This window comes from Notothenia rossii (genome assembly GCF_949606895.1).
Source record: "Notothenia rossii genome assembly, chromosome: 12".
NCBI classification, from domain to species: Eukaryota; Metazoa; Chordata; class Actinopteri; order Perciformes; family Nototheniidae; genus Notothenia; species Notothenia rossii.
In genome coordinates this window covers 7244408-7267311 of record NC_136911.1, presented here as the reverse complement: position 1 = coordinate 7267311, position 22904 = coordinate 7244408, and the positions used below count along the sequence as shown (strand labels likewise).

Below are 22904 nucleotides of genomic sequence, written 5' to 3'. Positions count from 1 at the left end.
TAACCCTGAAGGAACAGTGGCAATTATATCATGTTGACTTACACACACACACAGCTATCACTAGAGCGGAATGTATTAAATTGGCCCTGATAAAGAGTTTTACCATAGGTGCCAACAAAATAAATAAAACAAATTGTTTCTGGAGTTACTGCAGCATGTAACCCCACATTGTGTACTTTTTACATAGATTAAGCAAACACAATAGTGCTATATCCTTTTAATTGACAAGCTTTATTGGTGTTTCTGTCTTAATTTGTTTACCTTTTTTTGTAACATTCACTGTATATATTTACTAGATTCATTATAGTAGAAATAGTTCTGCACCTTTTATATAAATTCAGTTTCTTCCTTTTATGTCTCCTTCTCCTCACCGCTCATGCACAAATTAGTGTAATTCATTTACAAAAAAAATAGACAAAGTGCACAATAAACCAAGCATTTGTTTTATTTTCTATAGGTATCACAATATTTGTATCACTCTTTTGGCCAGAATAATCTTGTAGTAAATAAATCTAATATTGAGCCAGGAAAGCCATGAGCAGTCTTTTATGCTAAGCTAAGCTAACCGGTGTTGGCTTCATATTTACAGTGCAGCAGTTATTGATGTCTATCTAAATTACCTTTACAGCGCAAGTAAGTATTTTCCAAAAATCTCAAAAAATATATTTAATACCTTTTTTAGTTTTATACAAAACCCTTGGGTGTCACCATTCCATTCAATTTCATTTAGCTGACGCTTTTATCCAAAGCGATTTACAATAAGTGCATTCGACAAAGAAGATACAAACTTGAAGAAAACAGAATCATATAAGTACATTAGGTTTCATAGAGCCAAAAACATTTTAAGTGCTACTCAACTGGCTTTAGATAAGCCAGTCCTTTGTTACTATATAAGTGCTTTTTATTTAGTTTTTTGTTTTTTGTTTTTCATTTTATTGCTCGAAGTCGTTTCGAAATAGATGAGTTTTCAGTCTGCGCCGGAAGATGTGTAAGCTTTCTGCTGTCCTGATGTCAATGGGGAGCTCATTCCACCATTTTGGAGCCAGGATAGCAAACCCACGTGTTTTTGCTGATGGGAACTTGGGTTCCCCTCGCAGTGAGGTTGCAGCGAGCCGTTTGGCTGATGCAAAGCGGAGTGCACGTGCTGGGGTGTATGGTTTAACCATTTAACCACCAATCAAAGAAATACTTAAATCATCCTCAGTCATAAAAGTATACATAAATCGAGTAGATCAATACATTGCTGTCATGCTAACCTGCTTTTTGCAGCTGGTCCTAACAAATTATTTGAGATAATAAACCTTTTTTTAAAACAGAAATGTGCCTGTATATTCTTAATACAAATATTATTGATGCTCAAACCAACCACTTGTGCCTTACCATATTGTCATGAACTGTTGTCTTCTGTCTTCCCCTTACTTGCTAAGACTACTGTTACAATCCCATACCTAAAGATGGAACATGTCATTTACACAATTTGAACAAATCAAAACAAATACAGTATAATAATGTTGTAAATTATATAATACACATAAAATAATATAAAACAAATATACTATATAGTTAAAGAGAGTTTAAGCTTACTCTTAAGCTGGATAGTTTATTCCATCAGCTGCCTTTCACAAGAGGTATAAATGTGCTTTGGTATGGATGATGCTTATCGTCCCATCCATATGACGCATCTGTCTGTGTATTGAAGTGGTTGAATAAACTGAAATAACTCAACTTTGGCATGGCTGATGTTCATTGCCCTGTTAAGTTTATATTTGCGTCTCAGTTTTGGTTGTACCAGTGTTCCTTGTGTTCTCTCCTCATATTACGATTTGGTCATCCGGCAGAAGCAGATAGCGTTGAAGAAGCGGCAGTGGCATGTGGCATTGGTGTCACAGCAGCTGGACAGCGGCAAACAGCTTTGTTTAAGCTGAGAGCACTTGTCCTTCATAGGTTTGCGTGGGACTTTTTTGGATGTTTTATTTGGACGAACAGGGACCACTTTGGGCTTCTAGGAAGTGAAGAGAACAGAAGTCAATTTGGGAGCATAACAATGACAGTATTATTGCTACGTTCTACTTTTGACTGGAACATAAATCACACAGCTCTTACCGGCACTTGAACCCTTTGCCGTTCATAATGTCCCCTCCTCGCAAAGAGTGGTCTCTGTCGGCCTTGGTTCGGAGGCACTGTTGAAACAAAATCAAGACTGTTTATAAAAAATACTGCTGCAGAATATCTCTGCTAGAGATTGTTCCGTGTCCAATCTCAAAATCACAATTATTCCCAGTTTTTGCTTATCTTGGATTACCATTACTGTTCATTCAAAGCCACAGAGCTAAGCATCAGGTGGTTGATTTCCAATAATTATTATAAGAGTACAAAATGTATCAAAGGCTCTCATCGTGCAGAATGGACATTGTCATATCCTGTTATTTTTAATGCAAGTATATTGGAAGCATTTTGATGTTGTAGCTGGTTGAGATGGTGCACATAATAACTACGTATTGGATTATCTGTCTTATTACTTCTAATGCATAATCTTTTCTAAAAGTATCAAAATGATATATGCATTAACAGTTAAGTCATCATATGCACCTGCTCACTTTTAAGGCACTGAAGCATCGTTTTATTCCCTGTAACATCCTCATAATATATTGGAAACATATATATAACACAATAAATATTCTGTAATCATAAAAAAATATGATTGCAATGTAGGCATCTCCAGCTTTCTGACACATCCTCCCCTCCCCACCAGAGGTCCTGAAATCCCCTGTGAGCCTTTCTCTGCCTACTGCCAGCTGCATCTCATCTCCTAATGTCTCCGGGAACATACTTTAGGGAGGCCTATAGGGCTACAGTACTGTATACCCCTATATAGTGTAAAATAAACAGACGTTTTGGCATGAGATTTTACAAAACAATCCCACAGTTACTTTATTCATAACTCATGATTATGAGAGTGCATGAATGCCCTGGATTTTAAACACCAAATACATTCAAACGTGCACCTACAGAATCATTTTTCACTTAAATAAATGACTATTTTAGACACAGCAGCTGTTAAAACCTATGGGACTTATTTTTAAGAGGTTAAACCAAACATTTGGGGCCAATTCTACAAAGCTGTTGGAGGTACCAGGAGGCCTCATGGCCTGTTAAATTATTATTAATAATGAAATACTATAAATCCTAATGTACTGCATGACATTCATATGGATGAATGCCAATTAGTTCCCAAGAGCATTTGACCACCATGTTAACACAATACAACCATATTTAAATGGTGTTTAATGGTGATAGCTGGAAAGATTTAATGTATGTGTTATTTAGCCCGCCAAGCTGGCTGATTTTTGAAAAAATTGCCATGTTGACATGCTGTGCCAAGTGGAGCCGAGGGCCTCCTGCCTCCATATCATATTGTGCTAGTCAAACATGGGAGCTGCCTGACATTTTAGGGTTTCCATTTTAACCCCTTTAAATAGAAAGTATTTGGTGTTACTGTGTAAACTCTCACTGTAAGCACATACTTAAGACTCATGCAGTTAACTCTAAACTAAAATTACGATGTCATAAATCTGCACGCCTATTAAACTGTCTCATTAAAAAGATATACATAACATGACTTTTATATTCTAACTCTAAACATGTTATATTATCCAAACTGCATGTGCCATATGTATTATTTTTCAAAGTTATTGATTAGTATTTTGTCAGTATTAGCTTTATTTGGCAAGTATTTCTACATCTTTTTGCCGCTGCTTTTAATTGAAACTGAGCGGTTGTGTTTCATTTTTGGTTAATGAACATTTGGGGCTAGTAACCCCAGGGAATCAGTGTCTGGGGACTTTGTCCAGGCTGGTTTTCTCTGTGTGCTGCTCGGGACATATGTGCCATACAAGCGTACACAGCTCATGTTCGGAGAAACCTTAAAGAAAGGCATCAATAAAGTGGAATTTCTGTGTGAACTATTCATATCTTAAACTGCACTGTAACTTTTTATTCATATGTATTTTTTTTTCTTTTAATGTTTATTTTATTATCTTTGCTTTTTAATGACTGTTTTTAAATGCCTTTTTCTGAATGTCTTTCAGTTTTGTAAAGCACCTTGAATTGCCTTGTGTTGAAAGGTACTATATAAATAAACTTGCCTTTCCTACATACAAGGAATTTACTTACACAGAAATAGAAAACAGCTAAGTTATGGCCATTTCTATTTGCCAGCTCCTTTTAATTGACTCTAAGACATAATAGGCATTAATGTGCAATATCATGGATTAGATTGTCAACATTCTTTATTAACCATGCATTTTTACTTTACTTCAAATCTGATAGTTGCCATAAATCTATAGACCTATCCCAGACAATCACCTATCTATATATTTTTTAATTTGATATGTACTGTTAAAGCATTTTATTGAATATAGTTTGGAGTTTCCACTTTTTTGGCACTATTCAAATTTGAATTATTTCCCCTAAGTATTGCACTTGCTGCATTCCCCTGGTATACATTACGTTTTATGTTATCCTAAATATCTAACCTCTTGGTCTGTTTCATAGTTATCAAACCTGTCACTGTGTAAGATCATAAAAAAGGATTTAACCACCGACCTGCAACCTTACTCCAATTCAATCCACTATAAAGAGACTTATGCACGCAGGAATTCAGATTTTGGAAAGCCAATAAGATCAATTAAATTAATTCCTACAGTTAAAAGGCTACATTTAAAACACAATATGGAATAGGGTAAACAATCAATCGGTTGAAATTGCGTTATCGATGCGTAGAGATATTATATTCCCTTGAAAACAATTCAGTAACTTTGTGAAATGTAATGCTAATGTTAAACTGTAGAACAACTTGTTCTACATACATTACAGTTTATAATTAAATACAAGTCTATTTTTCGCTTTTTTTGTGCAGTTATTTTTATTCCTAAGAGATTTCCTCGTTTTATTTGTGTTTAAATGTAAACTGATGGATGGTCTTTCTTACCAAACAAATCGGATGCGGCTATTCCATTTTGAATACATATATGTAGGCTAATCATTACCGAACATTATTACAGTTTCGTTCGTCTAAATTATAGATTGTGTGCGCCAACAAAAGGTAGCAGTGATTATTGATGCATTTAAACTATTTTTGTAATCGATCTAAATCCATGAATAAAGAGCAGCCATGCACTCACCTGTGTTGGGGGTCTGCTGCCTCTGAGGGGCTGGGGCACTGCTCACTGTCACATTGCTGTGGGAAGTTTGGAGATCGTTGCTCCGGCGGAAGAGTCCACCACTAGCAAAGGCCAACAGCAGAAAGGACAACCAAATGAACGTCATATTCATCATGATTGTAACCAGCTGCCTCTCCGATGCCACGATGGGTAGAAACCGCAGCGTGGAGAAGGCACATCCAACTTATTTGGACATCTTGTTCTTAGTCTCTGCTTCTCACTCCTCTCGGACTTTAATTTATTAGAGAGGCTGGTTTACACATGCACAGCACACGCCCCCCTTTGTCTTCACGCCTCCCCATATAATGTGACCTGCGTTGTTTTTATTATTCTAGATTATACACGCAATACAACTGATGAATTATTTTCTACATTTCAGTGCAGTTTCAGAAAGACTGACTTTAAGACAAGCAGGTTATTCAACATTTATGACTTCATATTAATTGTAAGACATCAATCAAAGCCTCAGGTAAAAATAAAATAAAAGTTTGGTTTGTATTTTCCGTAATTTTATTGGGTTATTGTTTAGTTGTTGCTCCAGTTATGATGTGACTCATATCATAAAATGTCCTCTTAAAAATGTCACACAAATACCATCCACTTCCCTGCTGATAAAGCTAATCAGATTTCAAAGACATGCTTGGCTTGAACTTCAGCTTTACATTGCATGTAGCCGTGACGGTAATTGATGGGGCAAGGATTCTTAGCCACACTTAATAACATACAGGCCATTACTGCAGTGCTTCATGGCGATCTCACTTTCTCCCTGTGTTCCCACTGGTGATACAAAGAGAAAGTAAGCAATGTGTGTCTGGCCACCATGCACCAAAGAAATTACACATTTATTTGTTGAATTCACAGATTTATTTTCAGGTTCTAAACTTGGGAATGTGATGTTAACATAAGGCTATTCAGAACATATTTTTTGGACAGTGTTTCTGAAGAAAAAAATAATATTAAAGAGATAGTTATAATATGTCTGAAATACAACATGGCGTTTGGTACATGCCCAGTAATTTGCAGCATGGTTAGAGCGTGTTGACTTTATTTATAGCAACAGTTTGTCACACTTTTATATTCAAATGTTATTTTTTTGGCCTGCCATTGGTCCTTTTTACCGTTTTGTCAAAGGGAGATGTTTATTGGACCAGATTATTGTTAATTGTCATATCCAAGAACATGTCTGACTGATTGAAGGGATTATAAATAATTGTGGTAGAATTAAACCCAACCCCAATAATGATATTTGCCTTGAAGATTATATATTATTGATCCGATCAGAGGTGATATTTGGTTGCAACATTACAAGGACCGAACAAGTACAGATAAAAAGAGAAGTAAAATCAAGCAAAGATTCAGAAATGTATTTTAATTTTCTGAAACATTAATACTGTGTACAGTGGAGCAAAAAAGTATTTAGTCAGCCACCAATTGTGCAAGTTCTCCCACTTAAAAAGATGAGAGGCATGTCATTTTCATCCTAGGTAAACTTCAACTATGAGATTCAGAATGGGGAGAAAGAATCCAGGAAATCACATTGTAGGATTTTTAATGAATTAATTGGTAAATTCCTCGATAAAATAAGTATTTGGTCACCTACAAACAAACAAGATTTCTGGCTCTCACAGACTTGTAACTTCTTCTTTAAGAACCTCCTCTGTACTCCACTTGTTAACTGTATTATTGAACTCGTTATCAGTATAAAAGACACCTGTCCACAACCTCAAACATTCACACTCCAAACTCCACTATGGCCAAGACCAAAGAGCTGTCAAAGGACACTCGAAACAACATTGTAGACCTGCACCAGGCTGGGAAGAATGAATCTGCAATAGGTAAGCAGCTTGGTGTGAAGAAATCAACTGTGGGAGCAATTATTAGAAAATGGAAGACATACAAGACCACTGATAATCTCCCTCGATCTGGGGCTCCACGCAAGATCTCACCCCGTGGGGTCAAAATGATCATTTGAGTGACAACTTCCTTCCATCAGCAAGGGCATTGAAGATGAAACGTGGCTGGGTCTTTCAGCATGACAATGATCCCAAACACACCGCCCGGGCAACGAAGGAGTGGCTTCGTAAGAAGCATTTCAAGGTCCTGGAGTGGCCTAGCCAGTCTCCAGATCTCAACCCCATAGAAAATCTTTGGAGGGAGTTGAAAGTCCGTGTTGCCCAGCGACAGCCCCAAAGCATCACTGCTCTAGAGGAGATCTGCATGGAGGAATGGGCCAAAATACCAGCAACAGTGTGAAAACCTTGTGAAGACTTACAGAAAACATTTGACCTCTGTCATTGCCAACAAAGGGTATATAACAAAGTATTGAGATGAACTTTTGTTATTGACCAAATACTTATTTTCCACCATAATTTGCAAATCAATTCTTTAAAAATCAGACAATGTGATTTTCTGGATTTTTTTTTCTCATTCTGTCTCTCATAGTTGAGGTATACCTAGGATGAAAATTACAGGCCTCATCTTTTTAAGTGGGAGAACTTGCACAATTGGTGGCTGACTAAATACTTTTTTGCCCCACTGTATATGCTTCACAAAATAGTCTCTGAATCCTTCTCTGAAGTTCTTAATGTTGTAGAAATTTGTAATTAAGTCTAATTTAATCATAAGTATTACTGTAACTTATTTATCTGTTTATTTCCCACGGATTGAATTCACATCTAGCCTCTAATTTCCACTTTCTTAGAACAGACAAAAGTATCTCTCTACAACCATTGGTTTGTAATGAACGTGAATGTGAGTTAAACCGTCTGGCCAAATGTTTTCCTGTAATGTAAATTGCATAGCTGTATGTACGTTTCAACCGTCTGGTCAACACTTCTTGTAATGTAAATTTGCTTGCTGAGGACCTTCCCCTTCCCTCCTTCTGTAGTGTATAAAGTGTTTGTATTTTCTGTTGTATGTTGTCAGATCTTGTACGAACTTCTTGGTGCAAGACTCTGTCCTTTCAGCTGAAATAGATTAACTCTGTTAAATGCTTATGGACTTTTATTGACTTTATTAAATAACACAACTTTGCTTTAAACTTCTATTTTTGTTCATTTCTTGCCAACCAGGTTGTTTCTGTTTTTTAAGTGGAATTTCCTCCATAAACTTGGTGCTGTGAGCAGGCCCCCCCACAGTTCAATGGGATACAGGAAACACTCCTGTCCTCCCAGAAGCTATGTCTTGCGCTCCAATCCGAGCTGCTGGAACTCCTGTTGAAAGAGGATATTTCCAGGGTTCCTCAAAGGGAGGAAAATCAGGGGTTTTCACTCCCGTTATTTTTCTAATCCCGAAAAAGACTGGGGGAATGAGACATCCTCGATCTGTCAGTATTCCACATGCTGACGATCAAACAGGTGCTGGAATGTGTTCACCAGGACGACTGGTTCACTTCCACCTGAAGGATGCATACTTCCACGTACCCATCATCCCAAAACACAGGAAATTCCTGCATTTTCTCATTTCAGGGAATATCAGACCAGACAATAGTCTGCCGTTCGGATATTTCCTGGCTCCTCGCATTTTTGTGTAGAGAAGGCTGGAGCCACTACACAGAGGAGGGATGAGAGTCTGGTTTTCTCTGGACGACCTGCTATTTGCTGGCTCGCTCCAGGGAGGAAGTCGCTTTACAGACGGTACATCTCATATCGCATCTGTCAAAGCCTGGGTTTCATAATAAATTGGAAGAAGAGCTGTCCTCTTCCCTCTCAGACAATCGTTATCTTGGAGTGGAATTAAACTCAGCCAGCATGAGAGCGCGGCTCTCACGGCAGCGAGTGGAGAAACTGACAGCTCTCCTCCGGCGTGTCACAACCCACACAGCCCTCTCCGTGACGCAGCTGCTCTGCGTTGGCGTCAGCCGGTCACGTTATGATACCCCTGGGTCTCTTCCAACAGGGGGACTCCAGATGCAATTCATTCGCTGCAGAAGCCTGTGTTACAGGCATGTCTTCTCATGGGGTGGATCCCCCGGAGAACATCAATGCGCATTCCACCGGAGGAATGTCCTCCTCCACGGCTTTGCACGGAGGAATGTCAGTGAAAGACATTTGCACGGCTGCATCTTGGTCTTCCCCCTGTTCATTTATTCAATTGTATTTAAGGGATGTCTCCCATTCCTCTCTGACACACCCTGTTCAGAGTGTCTTGTCAGAGTGAGTGATGTCAGGGATCGAGCTGTGCGCCTCTCCTGCCTCTCGGCACGCAGAGAGCGGCCCTTTTTCCCTCTTATGAGAGGGATGTTTCCTTTTTCTTTCTTTTTTCCTCCGACACATTTTTGGTACGGAGTGTCTTGTCAGAGTGAGTGACGTCAGGGATCCAGCTGGGCGCTCTCCTGTCTGACACGCGCCCATTGTTTAATTTAGTCACTTTCTTTAAGAAGAAAGTTGTTCTTAGTTACTTTAAGTTTGTTTTCGATTGGCTGCTGAGCCTTTGTTCTTTTTGTCCATTAAAAGACCTGCTCGTGGCTTCAGAGACCAGTTTCCTCTCTTTTTTCTCGTGCCTGGTCATCTTTGTGTTTTGTTACTCCCCTTCGTACCCCTAGATTTGGAGGGAACGTAACAACAGTAAAACAAGAATAGAGTTTAAAAGGGGAGTGATTTTTAAAATATCCATAAAGACATACAAAATCTGTTTACAGTTCTGTTTCATATGGATGTTGAGAGATGTATCCATAGATCTCTTAATTTTGCTCTCAAAGTGCACCAGATTGATGCTTTTAACTTCAATATTTAAAAAAAAATCTTGTGTTCCATCCACTCCCCACTTATAAAAATAGCACTTTACCCCTAGACCCCCTCAGATGCACCCTGAGTCATTTTGTTTAAGTACAGTGAGCCTTTCTAAAATATACAGTAAAGAGACAAACCCACCAGCATTAAAGGATATACTATTTGACTTTGAGCCAAATTCTTGTTTTTGGGCTGTATAAATAAATTGACTTGAAACAGTTGCTGATTTAGAGTAGGCTACTAGCCCCTTTTTTATTCCAATTCAAGCACTGATAATGATGTTACAGAAGGGTTCAAAGGGTTACCTGAAATATGCAAATTGGAGTACAGGATGTTATATTTTTGGTAGATTCTGGGGCCACAGTATCTGTATTTAAAGATTCTGCCCTGTCCAAAAGGCCAAAGAAAAGTGGTCGATTTTGTAAAACAGTTGGAGCATGTGCTATCCCCATGTTGGAGCCATATACCACCCCATTACATGTACATTTGAAGGCACAAACACTCTTTTCTTCTGTCAGCAAATTGTCCGATAAATTTGATGGGACGTGATTTGATGTGCCACTTTCCCATTGTCATTATATCATATGCAGATGGCCTCAAGATCTCCCGCTTAACAGATGGAAATGTACCACAAATGGCAAAGTACTGCCCAGCACCCCCTAAAATATGCATATGAATGGTCTCTGACACCAGAGGGTGATCATTCTACTGCTTTACAACTCCTTGACTTTGCAAGAACACACGTCGCTAAGCCTCCGCTACAGTTCTCTATCGTATAGACTGTTCGTCCACACGAGGCCGACGCGGAAACGGAGCCCTCAAACGATAACGCATCCCAAGGTGGGTAGATCTGCGGACGTAACGCTCTGGGGGGCCAAATGGCTCCGTGTGTATGCCCTAGAGACGATCATTTCCTGATAACGATAACGCCATAGCCCAGCTTCTCCCCACCTCTGCTGCTCACCCCCGTCATTGCTGATGTGTTTCACCAACAACAATGGCGGATCACAGGGTTGCTTTCGTGCTCCAGACGCTACCGACCATGCTACAGATGTTAGTGCAACATCTACAGCTCCTCTACCACAACCATCAGCAACAAGTGGACATGGAGAACTACATGTTGCTAAATCCACCGCGGAGAATAAATAGAAGGGCAACCAGGCAACCATGGCAACCATGCTCGGGAGGTCTTATCCGCTGCTTTTGGTGTATTTTGTGGCGGAAGTACAGCGCCACTTACAGGCCCGGTATATGTACTACAGCAGGGGTATTCAACTAAAATGCATCGAGGTCCAGTTAGTGAAAATCTCCCCATGCAAAGGTCCAGAGCTTCAAAATTGCTTTATGAATTAATGTGATATATATTGAAGTAGATGTAGCTTTATCAACATCTGCATGTAATCAACAACTGACTGCCAATCAAATAAAGAAAGTACAATCATAAACAACAATACTTATTGTCAATTAACATTGAACTATACAGATATACAGTAAATACTGTGGATATATGTAGGCTTATGTTCCTCTCAGGCTGCATTTAAAAATAAAATAGAGAAAATAAATAAAATAGCTTTTGAAAATATGTGCATCTTAAAAGTGCTTAATTTTAGATAAATTAAATAAAGTGTAGCAGCAGCTTGAGTTTCCCTTTTTCTTTGTTAACCGTTTCACATCATGACTTAAAAGTTTCAGACGATTATAGAACAATATCAGTCTTTACACATAACAATTGAACCGTTTTAAAGTTTCTCTTTCATTCCCTCTTATATTGCAGACCCTCTCTCACTTTGTTCTGTTCAGTGCGAGAATCGAGCTTGTCCTGCCAGTAATTAAAATCTGGGCTGAAATGGTGGCAGGGCCATTCTCATACACACATGCAGGGGCTCATTGGTTAGTCTCGGTTAGCCTGCGCTGGAACGATATTTGTTTTTTTGTGACCTCAGTTCTGACTTGTGAGGGAATGTTTGGTCAAACACTTTGTGTTTTGTCTCATAGTGGCGTTTCACATTGGCACTTTTAATGAGCGCCGCGGTCTCTGAACAAATGAGACACACTGGTTCTGTGCTCCCAGTGGGCAGGAAGAACATGAATGAGTCCGTCCACTCAGGGCAACTTAAAAGCTCTGTTCTCACTGTCCACTTTCCTCTCCTTTGAGAGCGCCATGTGTAATTATTTGTCTCTCCCTGTCTGCCGATAACAAGCCCATTCACTGTCATTTTGTCGCCAGTAGATTTCTCAGTACTCAGAAAGGGAGTCTCCTCTCTCTTCTATGATTCATGGCAAAAATCTTAATGCAAACAACAAATTGACTTGGACTGCTGCCGCTGAAAGAGCATTCACTGACTTGAAAAGTGTTCTTTCAAACGTTCCCACACCGGGTCTTCCATCACCTGACTTACCTTTTACCTAGATTGTTGACCAAAAGGACGGCTACATGCCTTCTGTACTGACACAAGACCATGGGCATAAGAAAAGACCTATTACTTTTTTCTCCACTAAACTTGACCCTGTAGCTTCAGGGCTTCCTCTTTGTCTCCGTGCTCTGGCAGCCGTTGAAAAAGCTGTGCTTGCCTCATGTGACCTGGTGGGATAGGGAGAACTCACACTAATGGTTTCTCATGCAGTAACTCACATTCTTCACACCAGAGGTGAGGACGCATTAACCGAACATTTTCCGTCTATGACGGATTTTTTTAAATAATGATGTGATGACACTGGTCTTTCATGGGTAAAAGCCCTTCCTCTGATTCTTTTCCACATACGCACTCGAGTAAGATCAAAACACGGTCTCAGCCCGTTTGAAATATTTTTGGTAGGCCACCACAAACTGGCATAGGTCCAAAAAGACATGTGATACCAACACACGGAGCCGCAAGCGTTACGTCCGCAGATCTACCCACTTTGGGATGCGTTATCGTTTGAGGGCTCCGTTTCCGCGGTTCCGTTATGGCCTCGTGTGGACGAGCCGTCTATACGATAAAGAACTGTAGCGGATACAACCCGTGGATGGGGCCTAACTATCTCCTTTGGCCCAACTACTAATGCATGAAATGTCTATTTGCATTTTACTTGCCCTTTTTATCAGTGTATGATATGTTCATGTAAAACTCTTGAAATGTATTCATTGATTTCATGACAAATTGTGTAATATGTATTGTGGCCGGTGGTCCGGCCAAAGGGGAAAATGTATCATTAAGTCTAATTTAATCACAAGTATTTCTGTAACTTAATCATCTGTTTATTTCCCACGGATTGAATTGACATCTAGCCTCTAATTTCCACTTCCTGAGAACAGACAAAAGTCTGTCTCTACAACCATTGGTTTGTAATTAAAGGTCCCATGTCATGGGCATTTCTACTGATCATATTTTATATGTCCATCCGGTCATTTGCTGTTGATTTGGGTGTTCACACGTCACAGAACCCAGGAAGCAAACAATGGATAAAGAGAAATCTCCAACGAGGCATTTTGGGGCAACATAGACAGATATTTTCTGTGTTAGAGTTTTACTCGCTACAGGGTGTACTTTGAGGGTTTGTGACTCTGCAGACCGTTTACATGCAGGAAAACCTTCATAACACACAAGGGGACGGGTAATAACCGGAAAAACATGACATGGGCCCTTTAACATGTACTGTATGTGAGTTAAACAGTCTGGCCAAATGTTTTCCTGTAATGTATATTGCATAGCTGTATGTACGTTTCAACCATCTTCCTTCCATCAGCAAGGGCATTGAAGATGAAACGTGGCTGGGTCTTTCAGCATGACAATGATCCCAAACACACCGCCCGGGCAACGAAGGAGTGGCTTCGTAAGAAGCATTTCAAGGTCCTGGAGTGGCCTAGCCAGTCTCCAGATCTCAACCCCATAGAAAATCTTTGGAGGGAGTTGAAAGTCCGTGTTGCCCAGCGACAGCCCCAAAACATCACTTCTCTAGAGGAGATCTGCATGGAGGAATGGGCCAAAATACCAGCAACAGTTTGTGAAAACCTTGTGAAGACTTACAGAAAACGTTTGACCTCTGTCATTGTCAACAAAGGGTATATAACAAAGTATTGAGATGAACTTTTGTTATTGACCAAATACTTATTTTCCACCATAATTTGCAAATAAATTCTTTAAAAATCAGACAATGTGATTTTCTGGATTTTCTTTTCTCATTCTGTCTCTCATAGTTGAGGTATACCTAGGATGAAAATTACAGGCCTCATCTTTTTAAGTGGTAGAACTTGCACAATTGGTGGCTGACTAAATACTTTTTTGCCCCACTGTATATGCTTCACAAAATAGTCTCTGAATCCTTCTCTGAAGTTCTTAATGTTGTAGAAATTTGTAATTAAGTCTAATTTAATCATAAGTATTACTGTAACTTATTTATCTGTTTATTTCCCACGGATTGAATTCACATCTAGCCTCTAATTTCCACTTTCTTAGAACAGACAAAAGTATCTCTCTACAACCATTGGTTTGTAATGAACGTGAATGTGAGTTAAACCGTCTGGCCAAATGTTTTCCTGTAATGTAAATTGCATAGCTGTATGTACGTTTCAACCGTCTGGTCAACACTTCTTGTAATGTAAATTTGCTTGCTGAGGACCTTCCCCTTCCCTCCTTCTGTAGTGTATAAAGTGTTTGTATTTTCTGTTGTATGTTGTCAGATCTTGTACGAACTTCTTGGTGAAAGACTCTGTCCTTTCAGCTGAAATAGATTAACTCTGTTAAATGCCTTTTGACTTTTATTGACTTTATTAAATAACACAACTTTGCTTTAAACTTATATTATTTGTTCATTTCTTGCCAACCAGGTTGTTTCTGTTTTTTAAGTGGAATTTCCTCCACACTTAAGATGAAGAAAGATGACTCCAGAGGGGTTATCAGGGCTTTGATTTGTTCCTTCAGCCTACTTACTCCCCCTTGATGACAACTGTGGCAGGGGGCCTCCTGTTCCTCTGGTAATCCATAACCAGCTATTGGTCTTGCTAATATTGAGTTTAAGGCAAGCAGCCAACTCTGGTTCTAATAAGTAAAGCCAATGAGGAAGGGCCTTCAACAAAAGTCAACGCGGAAGTGGATTATTTCTGAGCGGGGGTTAGCTTCTGTTGGTGCAAAAAGGAGTTAGAATGCATAAAAGTCTATTACCTCATTCACACCAACAGTGTTTCAGGGCCGGTTCGGAGCTGGAGCTTGAAAAGCACCGGGTTTTCCTGTTCACACCGCAGCGGAGCAGCCTCTTAGCTCCGGAATCCGGTTCGTTTCAAGCACCAAAAAATTGGCCGGCTTTAGCAAAAGCACCGCATACGTCACGCTTACGTTGAGGCGGGGGCCGGGGGAATCGGAATCGTCGTTGAAGTTGATGATTACGATTGTAAAGCAGTTTTGAATGTGGAATGTAACGACTGTAAAGTTGGTAGTAAAGTCGTCCCATTTCTTCCATTTTGTTTCGACAGAGCAAAACCAAAACGCAATCGGCCATTGTTGTTGTTGCCGGTGTGAGCTATGAGGGGTTTCCGCGCGGTTTGGCTTTATGAAGCAGGCACGCAAACGGTTACGTCATGACGCAATGACGCAATACCAGTTGGACTCTGGGCGGTGTGAAAAGAGCCTCCGCTAACCGAAGAACCGGTTCTGAACCTGAAAAGCTCTAGCACAGGGCTTGAACCGGAGTTGCGTTGGTGTGAATGAGGTATATGAGAAAATGAACCTGCTTCTCACTTGATGTATTACCTCAGTAGACAATGGAAACACAAATGTATGTTCTCAATCCCTTGTCAACCTCCAAAACTTGAGGGTTAGAAACCCTAGTCCACTTCTTATTTACTCTATTGCTTTAATACAATGTCATTTGACTAAGCTTCCAATCAATCATGGTCCGGTACCCTCCATGTTCCCTTTGTTGTTGATCTATCTGACAAAGGGGGAGTGGTGAACAAAATTGGCAGTAGTTGAATCGGATGTTGAGTGAGAAGAGGAATGGCGCCAGTTCAGTTTCTTGATGTTCATCAGGGTTCTTTGTAACAAATTCAGAGGCACTGCCATCCACTCTGAAATACTTGGGCCGGGATAAGGTGAGAGGCTGTGACCCAGGGTGAAGTGTCTAGGTGTTGGGTGGTTGAAAGATTTAATAAAGGAAAATAACATAACTCTTACAGTGCTGTCCTCTTAAGTTCAATGAAGGTTTACTGAGAAAGGGGAGTTATCATCTAATACCCCTTTCACACCAACGCGGTTCCAGGGCCGGAGCTTGAAAAGCACAGTTTTTTCCTGATCACACCGCAGCGGAGCCGCCTCTAAGCTCCGGAATCCGGTTCATTTCAAGCACCAAAAAGTTGTCGATTTAGAAAGCAAGCACCACATACGTCACGCTTATGTCGGATCTGGGCTGTGTCCAAATAACACGCGACATCGGCCTTTCCCCCAGCTTCAACATGATCTGTGGAAATAACATTGAGAATTAGTTTTAATTTTATAGCATAGTAATTAATGCTGCAAAGCTGGGTATTTTGAGCTTGGCGCATGCAGAGGCTAACAACAGCTAGCTCTAACGCCATCGAATAGGACGTATATTTACCTTTCTCCTACGGAATCGTCGTTGAAGTTGATGATGATTGTAAATAACTTTTGAATGTAGCATGTAACGACTTTAAAGTTGGTATTAAAGTCGTCCCATTTGTTCCATTTCGTTTCGACAGAGCAAAACCAAAACGAGTAGCGCTTCATTGCAATCTGCCATTGTTGTTGTTGGCAATGTGAGGGGTTTCCGCGCGGTTTGGCTTTGTGAAGCAGGCACGCGAACAGTTACGTCATGACGCAAACGATGACGCAATGACGCAGCACCAGTTGGGCCCTGAGCGGTGTGAACAGAGCAGGAGCTGAACCGAAGAACCGATTCTGAACCAGAAAAGCTCTGGCACGGAGCTAGAACAGGAAAAGCCTTGGTGTGAAAGGGGTATAAGTGATGTTTTCTGAGTCTCTGGCTAAAGTGTAGATAGGGGTTAGAGATGGATGGGGACCCATACCCAATCAGAAAAAACAGGTGTGGGGGTTGTGACAAATATACTGATGAAAAGGTTCAGCTCGGTATCAAATTCCGTACTTTGGAGACAGGCCTGCTGTAGCCTGTTATATACACTAACCTCAATGGTCTTGCTAACAGTTTTGCCCTCTCTCAGTGTCCCCTGATCTCCCTATGGACAACCGGTTCCTCCATTTTAGCCTGTGTATAAAAAAACAACATTTGTCTTAATATTATTTAACTAGTTTGAGATATTAGTCATGAAGAGGGTAAAAGTACACAGAATAATGTATCCAGCATGTGGTGATCTCATATGAAAAGTTGTTACAATTACATTGTAATTCATTAAACTGACCTTATAGTGGGATAAAGCCTGTCAGCGATGGTTCCCACGGATTGCAGCGTTCCAGAGATGTGCAGCAGAAGTCTGTACAAGCCTTTGAGCTGAAGGTTTATTGGAGCTCAATCGAGGGGAACAAACGATGACCAAGGTGATTGAGGAGAACAAGAGATGAGCAGTACTTATTATTTTAACCCTCCTTTCAAGATCAGCTTGTCAGCTTGCTTTTTTGTGATGCGTCATGGGTCTAAACATAGAATAACCAAATGACCTGTATGTGACCTGGGCTACCAGCTGTGCCGTATTACAACATTTGAGATAGAGAATGACAATTACCTATCAACCTTGTGAGTTTGTGTGTGGTCATCATGGCACAATCTGGTTGGGGGGCACCTGCTGTATCAATCAATCAATCAATCAATGTTTATTTGTATAGCCCAATATCACAAATGTTACATTGGTCTCAGTGGACTTCACAGTTTGTACAGAATATCAGTATGACAATACGACACCCTCTTTCCTTAGACCCTCACATAGTCCAAGGAAAAACTTCCAGAGAAAACCCAAAGTTTAAAGGGGAACATGGGAGAAACCTCAGGGAGAGCAACAGAGGATCCCTCTCCCAGGACGGACAGACGTGCAATAGATGCCGTGTGTAAATTGAAAAGATAATACATTTACAACATAGGTAGTCCAAATGTTTGGAAATGCGTGTCTATAATAAGAAGATTAATCTACGAGGATATCCATCCAGGACTCATGATCCAGGACCACAGCAACAGGCAAAGCCACGACTCAATATCCAGGGCTCGCGATTGTAGATTGAACTAGATAACAGCAGTTGGCTTTGAAAATGGGTGAGTCTAAACAAGGAGGCGAGGGGTCATTTCCAATTTAGGCCCCTTCCTTACGCCTCTGGCCAGATTTTGCGTGTCAAAAAGGTGCGTAGTTGAGTTCATACTAAAGGTTGAGTTTGAATATATGTGTGGTCAGAGCGAGGAATCTAGAAGAAGGCATTTTTCTTTCTCCAATCCCATATGGTTCTGGCTAAAAATCTAAAACAGGTCCTCTCTTGCTGCCATGTGCCTACTTTAATTACATTTGATATATCATAGTTGTCAGCGTAAATACCACCTTACTTGACTCTTGAGACAGATTTGACCCAGATGTTTATTTCCAATTCTTACTTTCTTCATAAAAAAGTCCTAAATGTGCAAATATAACTGAGCCACCTGCCAAAAAAGAAACTAAATACAACTGTGCCTCTCTAATGTGAGATCAGTAGAGAAAACAGTAGGGATGTAACGATACCAAAAACTCACGGTACGATAATATCGCGATAACAAGTCCACGGTACGGTATTTATCGCGATATTGAATAATAAAGAAAAAAAAAATGTAAAGAACATTTGGGATTTTTTTTTAACTTTAAAAATGTTTTACTTGGAAAAATGTTCTTTATTAAATAATAAATCTGATTTGTACAGCATTTTAGTAGGATAGCAGTATTTTAAAGTGTCAAAAACAAAGTGACAGTAACAGACTGGAACAAGAAAACCAGTAAGACTCACTCAGCATCATCAGACAGGTTTTTAGGAATATGAGCATGTCCACATTTCCAGGTAGAAGCTGGGATGTTTGGGCGTCTGCAATATCCCCTGCTGTGGAAAAAACTCTCTCGCTTGGCACTGATGTTGCTGGGACTGCAGTGGTCGCGTTATTTTTTTTAACAATGACGGAAAAATCTGAAAGCAGTCTGTCATTTTGACAGATTAGAACAAACTCGGAACAGCGCCAAAGTTTCCCCGCAGCGAGGCTCTGGTGTTATGCATGCCCTCCAAAAGGAAATGATATAGTTTCCAAACCGTACTTTCCCGTACAGATCATTGAAATGTCTGGGAGTTTTTGCTTTACGCTGTGCGCGCTCCCGCGAGGTGCATGCATATCTCGGTATAACACCGCCCCCCCCCCCCCCCCCCCCCCGTTGACAGTTCACAAGCGTGAAAATAAAAAAATTAAATGTTTAAAGAGCAACTTGCAGGTTAGAGACACCAGTGAATAAATGTGTAGGAAAATGATGAATACACTAGATTTTCAAAAAAATATACAGAAATATACACTACAGTGACATCTGGAGTCCTTTTAGTAAGACATTTTCACTTCCGTGTGACGTAACATGGGGGAGAGCGGCCGGTCTAACGTATGAATAAACATGGATCACAATGCTAGTTTTGACACAGAACAGGTTGAAAATATATATTCGATTATATATGATATATATATATATATGATTATAATTATGAGCCTGCTATGCGTCCAAGAGACCAGGAGCAGCCAAGGATTAGAAAAAATAACGGCCATCGGAGAGAAATGGAGCTTTGGTGTGAGGAGAACCAGTGGAGAACAGAGCAGCTGTCTTGGTGAGTGACCGGCGTTAGCTACAGTTAATGTTAGCTAACGTCACATCACAACATTGTAAAGTTATCAATCATATATCAGGCTATAACTAAAGTAGTATTGATAATATAGTAACGTTACTGGCAGGACTGTTGATACTGATCCATAACAGAAACTAATGCGCAAGTATCAGCCGTATCTCGGGTTACCTAATGCAACTCCACACTACGGTGCTGTGTACCGGAGGAGAGACGCGAGATACGGCTGATACTTGACGATCTGGAGGAGAAAGGTTGTGGAGCCTCCGTTGATATGTCGTTGTAAATGGCTTGATGGAAAGCAGGTGTGTAGTAGGGGAGGGTGCACAGCTGATTGCAGCAGGTGAGTGGAGGTTGAGCCCGGAGCCAGGAGTGACAGCCACCACGCACACACAAACAACACAGACAGGGGGAAACAAACAAACACGAAGGAGACGGCTGGAGCAGTACAGCCACCACAGCGTTACCTCATGCAACTCCACACTACGTCTTACGGTGCCGTGTACCGGAGGGGAGAGAGAGAGAGAGCAGCGAAGGGGGGGAGAGTGATGTAATACGGTTTCCTGATAAAGCTGTGGAGAGTCTGTGCTGCAGGGAGGTGGATGCACAACGCACCCAGGAACGAATGCCAGCTCCGGTACTTTTCCCGTGGACTCGATGTCCTGACAGGCTCGAGTTTGTGCAACCTGCACAAACACAAGCTCACCATGATTACAAATGGTGAAATGCAATGTAAAATGACCGAAAAAATACCAGCTCACTAAATCACAACCGCTCAAACCAACTACAAACTACTACCGCGGATTGGGCAGAGAACGAGTCCGAGAAAGTTGCTCCCTCATGTGACGTAATATGACGCGTTTGACGTAAAAAAAAAAGCAGTTTTTAGTAGCAGAGCTCAAAACGGCTCTTTTTCTTCCGAATTCATGCCTTTATGTCTTGTAAAACCTATCAAATCCTGCATTAACATTTTTAATCGTAATTTTAAGGCAAGGTTAAGCATAAATGTAGTAAAAAAAAAAAAACCCTGCAAGTTGCTTACTTGCCGTAGATTTTGTCAGTCTCACAACGGTATTGGGACGTTTATTCATCGCGATATATCGCTACATCCCTAGAAAACAGTGAGTCAGGAGGCATTCTTTTCCTATGATATCCTCCCCTGTGTCTCTAAGGTAGCTGAGAAATGGGTGTCAAAACTAATCACCAAACATTTAGACAAAGGTTTCGCTCCACTCCACCCAATGCATTTTGGTTTTCGTGCTCACCACTCCACTGAGACAGCTAACTGTGTCTTTGTGGAAAAGATTAAATGTATGTTGGACACGAGCCCATAGGTGCTGTCTTCCTTGATCTCAGGAAGGCTTTTGACACTGTTGACCACCAAGTGCTCCTTACAAAGCTGACGTATTTCAATTTTTCGGCAGATTCAATACAGTGGGTTAAGTCTTACTTATCAAACAGAAAACAGTGTGTTTTGGTCAACGAAGCCAAATCCCTCTACCCTGTTGGGGTTCCACAAGGTTCCATTCTTGGACCATTACTGTTTTCTCTGTACATTACTGACTTGTCTAATGTATGTCCTGAGTTGAATGTGCAAATGTATGCCGATGATGTGGTCATCTTTGTATATGGGAAAAACACTGAAATGATCTCATCCTGTCTCTCAAAGGTTCAACACTGGCTGAACAACATTTGCTTACAGTATAAAAAAAAACAGTATGCATAATGTTCAGTAAACGACCAGACAAAATCGAAGGATCCAATGTGTTTCTAAACAGAGCAGAAATAGAACTAGTCCCCCACTTCAAGTATCTTGGAACAGTAGCTTTTGTCAAGAGCAAAAGCTAATGGGGATCCTTAATAAACATAAACATCTTGGAGTCATAATGGACTCAAACTTGACTTTTAAGAAACATTATAAGAAAGTATCCAATACCATTCAATTCAACTTGCAACATTTTAAACAAATTAGACCTTTCTTAACTGCGAAGTCATACCTCCACTGTATGATTCTATCCCACATTGAATACTGTTTGACAAACTGGTCGTTTGCTTGTGCCACAAACCTGAAACCAATAGAACAGCTGTACAAGAGAGCTATCAGGGTGTTTGACAGAAAGCCAAATTCATACCACCACTGTACCATCCTTGAAAAACACAATTTCCTGAGTTTTGACCATTTTAAGTCTTTTAAAAGTATGTGTTTTTTTTGATAAATGTTTATATGAACTGGCCCCCTCTCCCTTAGGGGAATTCATCCACAAAAAACGCACTGGACGCTGCACTCGGTCAGAAACCAGAGGAGACTGTGAAGTCCACCATAGATGGACCACTTTTGAACAAAATGTACTTTCCATTTGCTCATTGTGGAATAGCCTCCCAACTGAGATACGGGATTGTCCCACTCTCAATAGTTTTAAAGGTCAACTCAGAGAATGGTTGAGAATCACCGCTAAATGCACTTTAACACAGGGGTATCCCTCTTGCACTTTATGCATCTCTTGTATCATCTCTTGCACCTAATATGTCATTGCTGCTATAGTGTACTGCCATGTGGTAAATACTTGTGTGTACAGCTCTTGCTATTTTGCATATCATGTATTTATTTTTTGCTATGTTTACAAATGTCATGTTCTTATATGTTGTATGTCAGGGACTACGGATGGAAAGGAGCTCAAAGCTCAAATCTGGCATATTTACACTTGAAGCATTATTTCTCTAAAGTGTTCATTAATGTGCATTGTCCCTATTCAAATAAACAATTAAATGAAATGATATGTCAACATGTCTGACATAGGATTCAACCTATTTCACACAGTTTTCTGCCCTCTAGCAGGCTCTTTAAAGATGTTTACTCACCTCTGAAGAGCACTGTACTTGCTTGCTCAGGCAATTCCCTTGGTTACCTAAAATAAGAAATTTGGTCCTTGCACCAGGTGTTCCCTATACCTAATGTTCACCCCTCAGGCATTTGAAATCTGCAATGTCAGAGGGGTGAACATTCAGAAGATTCCTGGTTGTTTTGAATTCAGTGCATTTTTTTTGACAGCTGGGAACAATGGTAGGACAACAATTTTAACATCTGTTTAGTCGTAGTTGCATTTTAACAGATACATTCTTCTAAAACGTTTCCTCAATAAATTCTTTACAACCTTAGAGTAAAC

The 22904-nt window shown here is 40.3% G+C and overlaps 1 protein-coding gene across 1 annotated transcript; it reads right to left on the bottom strand.

Annotated features, from left to right (window-relative positions):
• Window positions 1-429: 429 nt before the first annotated feature.
• LOC307026438 (uncharacterized protein) lies at window positions 430-17549 on the bottom strand (the record flags this gene model as incomplete). Its single annotated transcript, XM_079661825.1, has 5 exons — window positions 430-2002; window positions 2104-2180; window positions 5184-5284; window positions 17322-17410; window positions 17532-17549. The coding sequence occupies 5 exons, from the start codon at window positions 17547-17549 to the stop codon at window positions 1817-1819; spliced, it is 471 nt and encodes a 156-aa protein (XP_079517951.1). The 3' UTR covers window positions 430-1816.
• Window positions 17550-22904: the final 5355 nt, after the last annotated feature.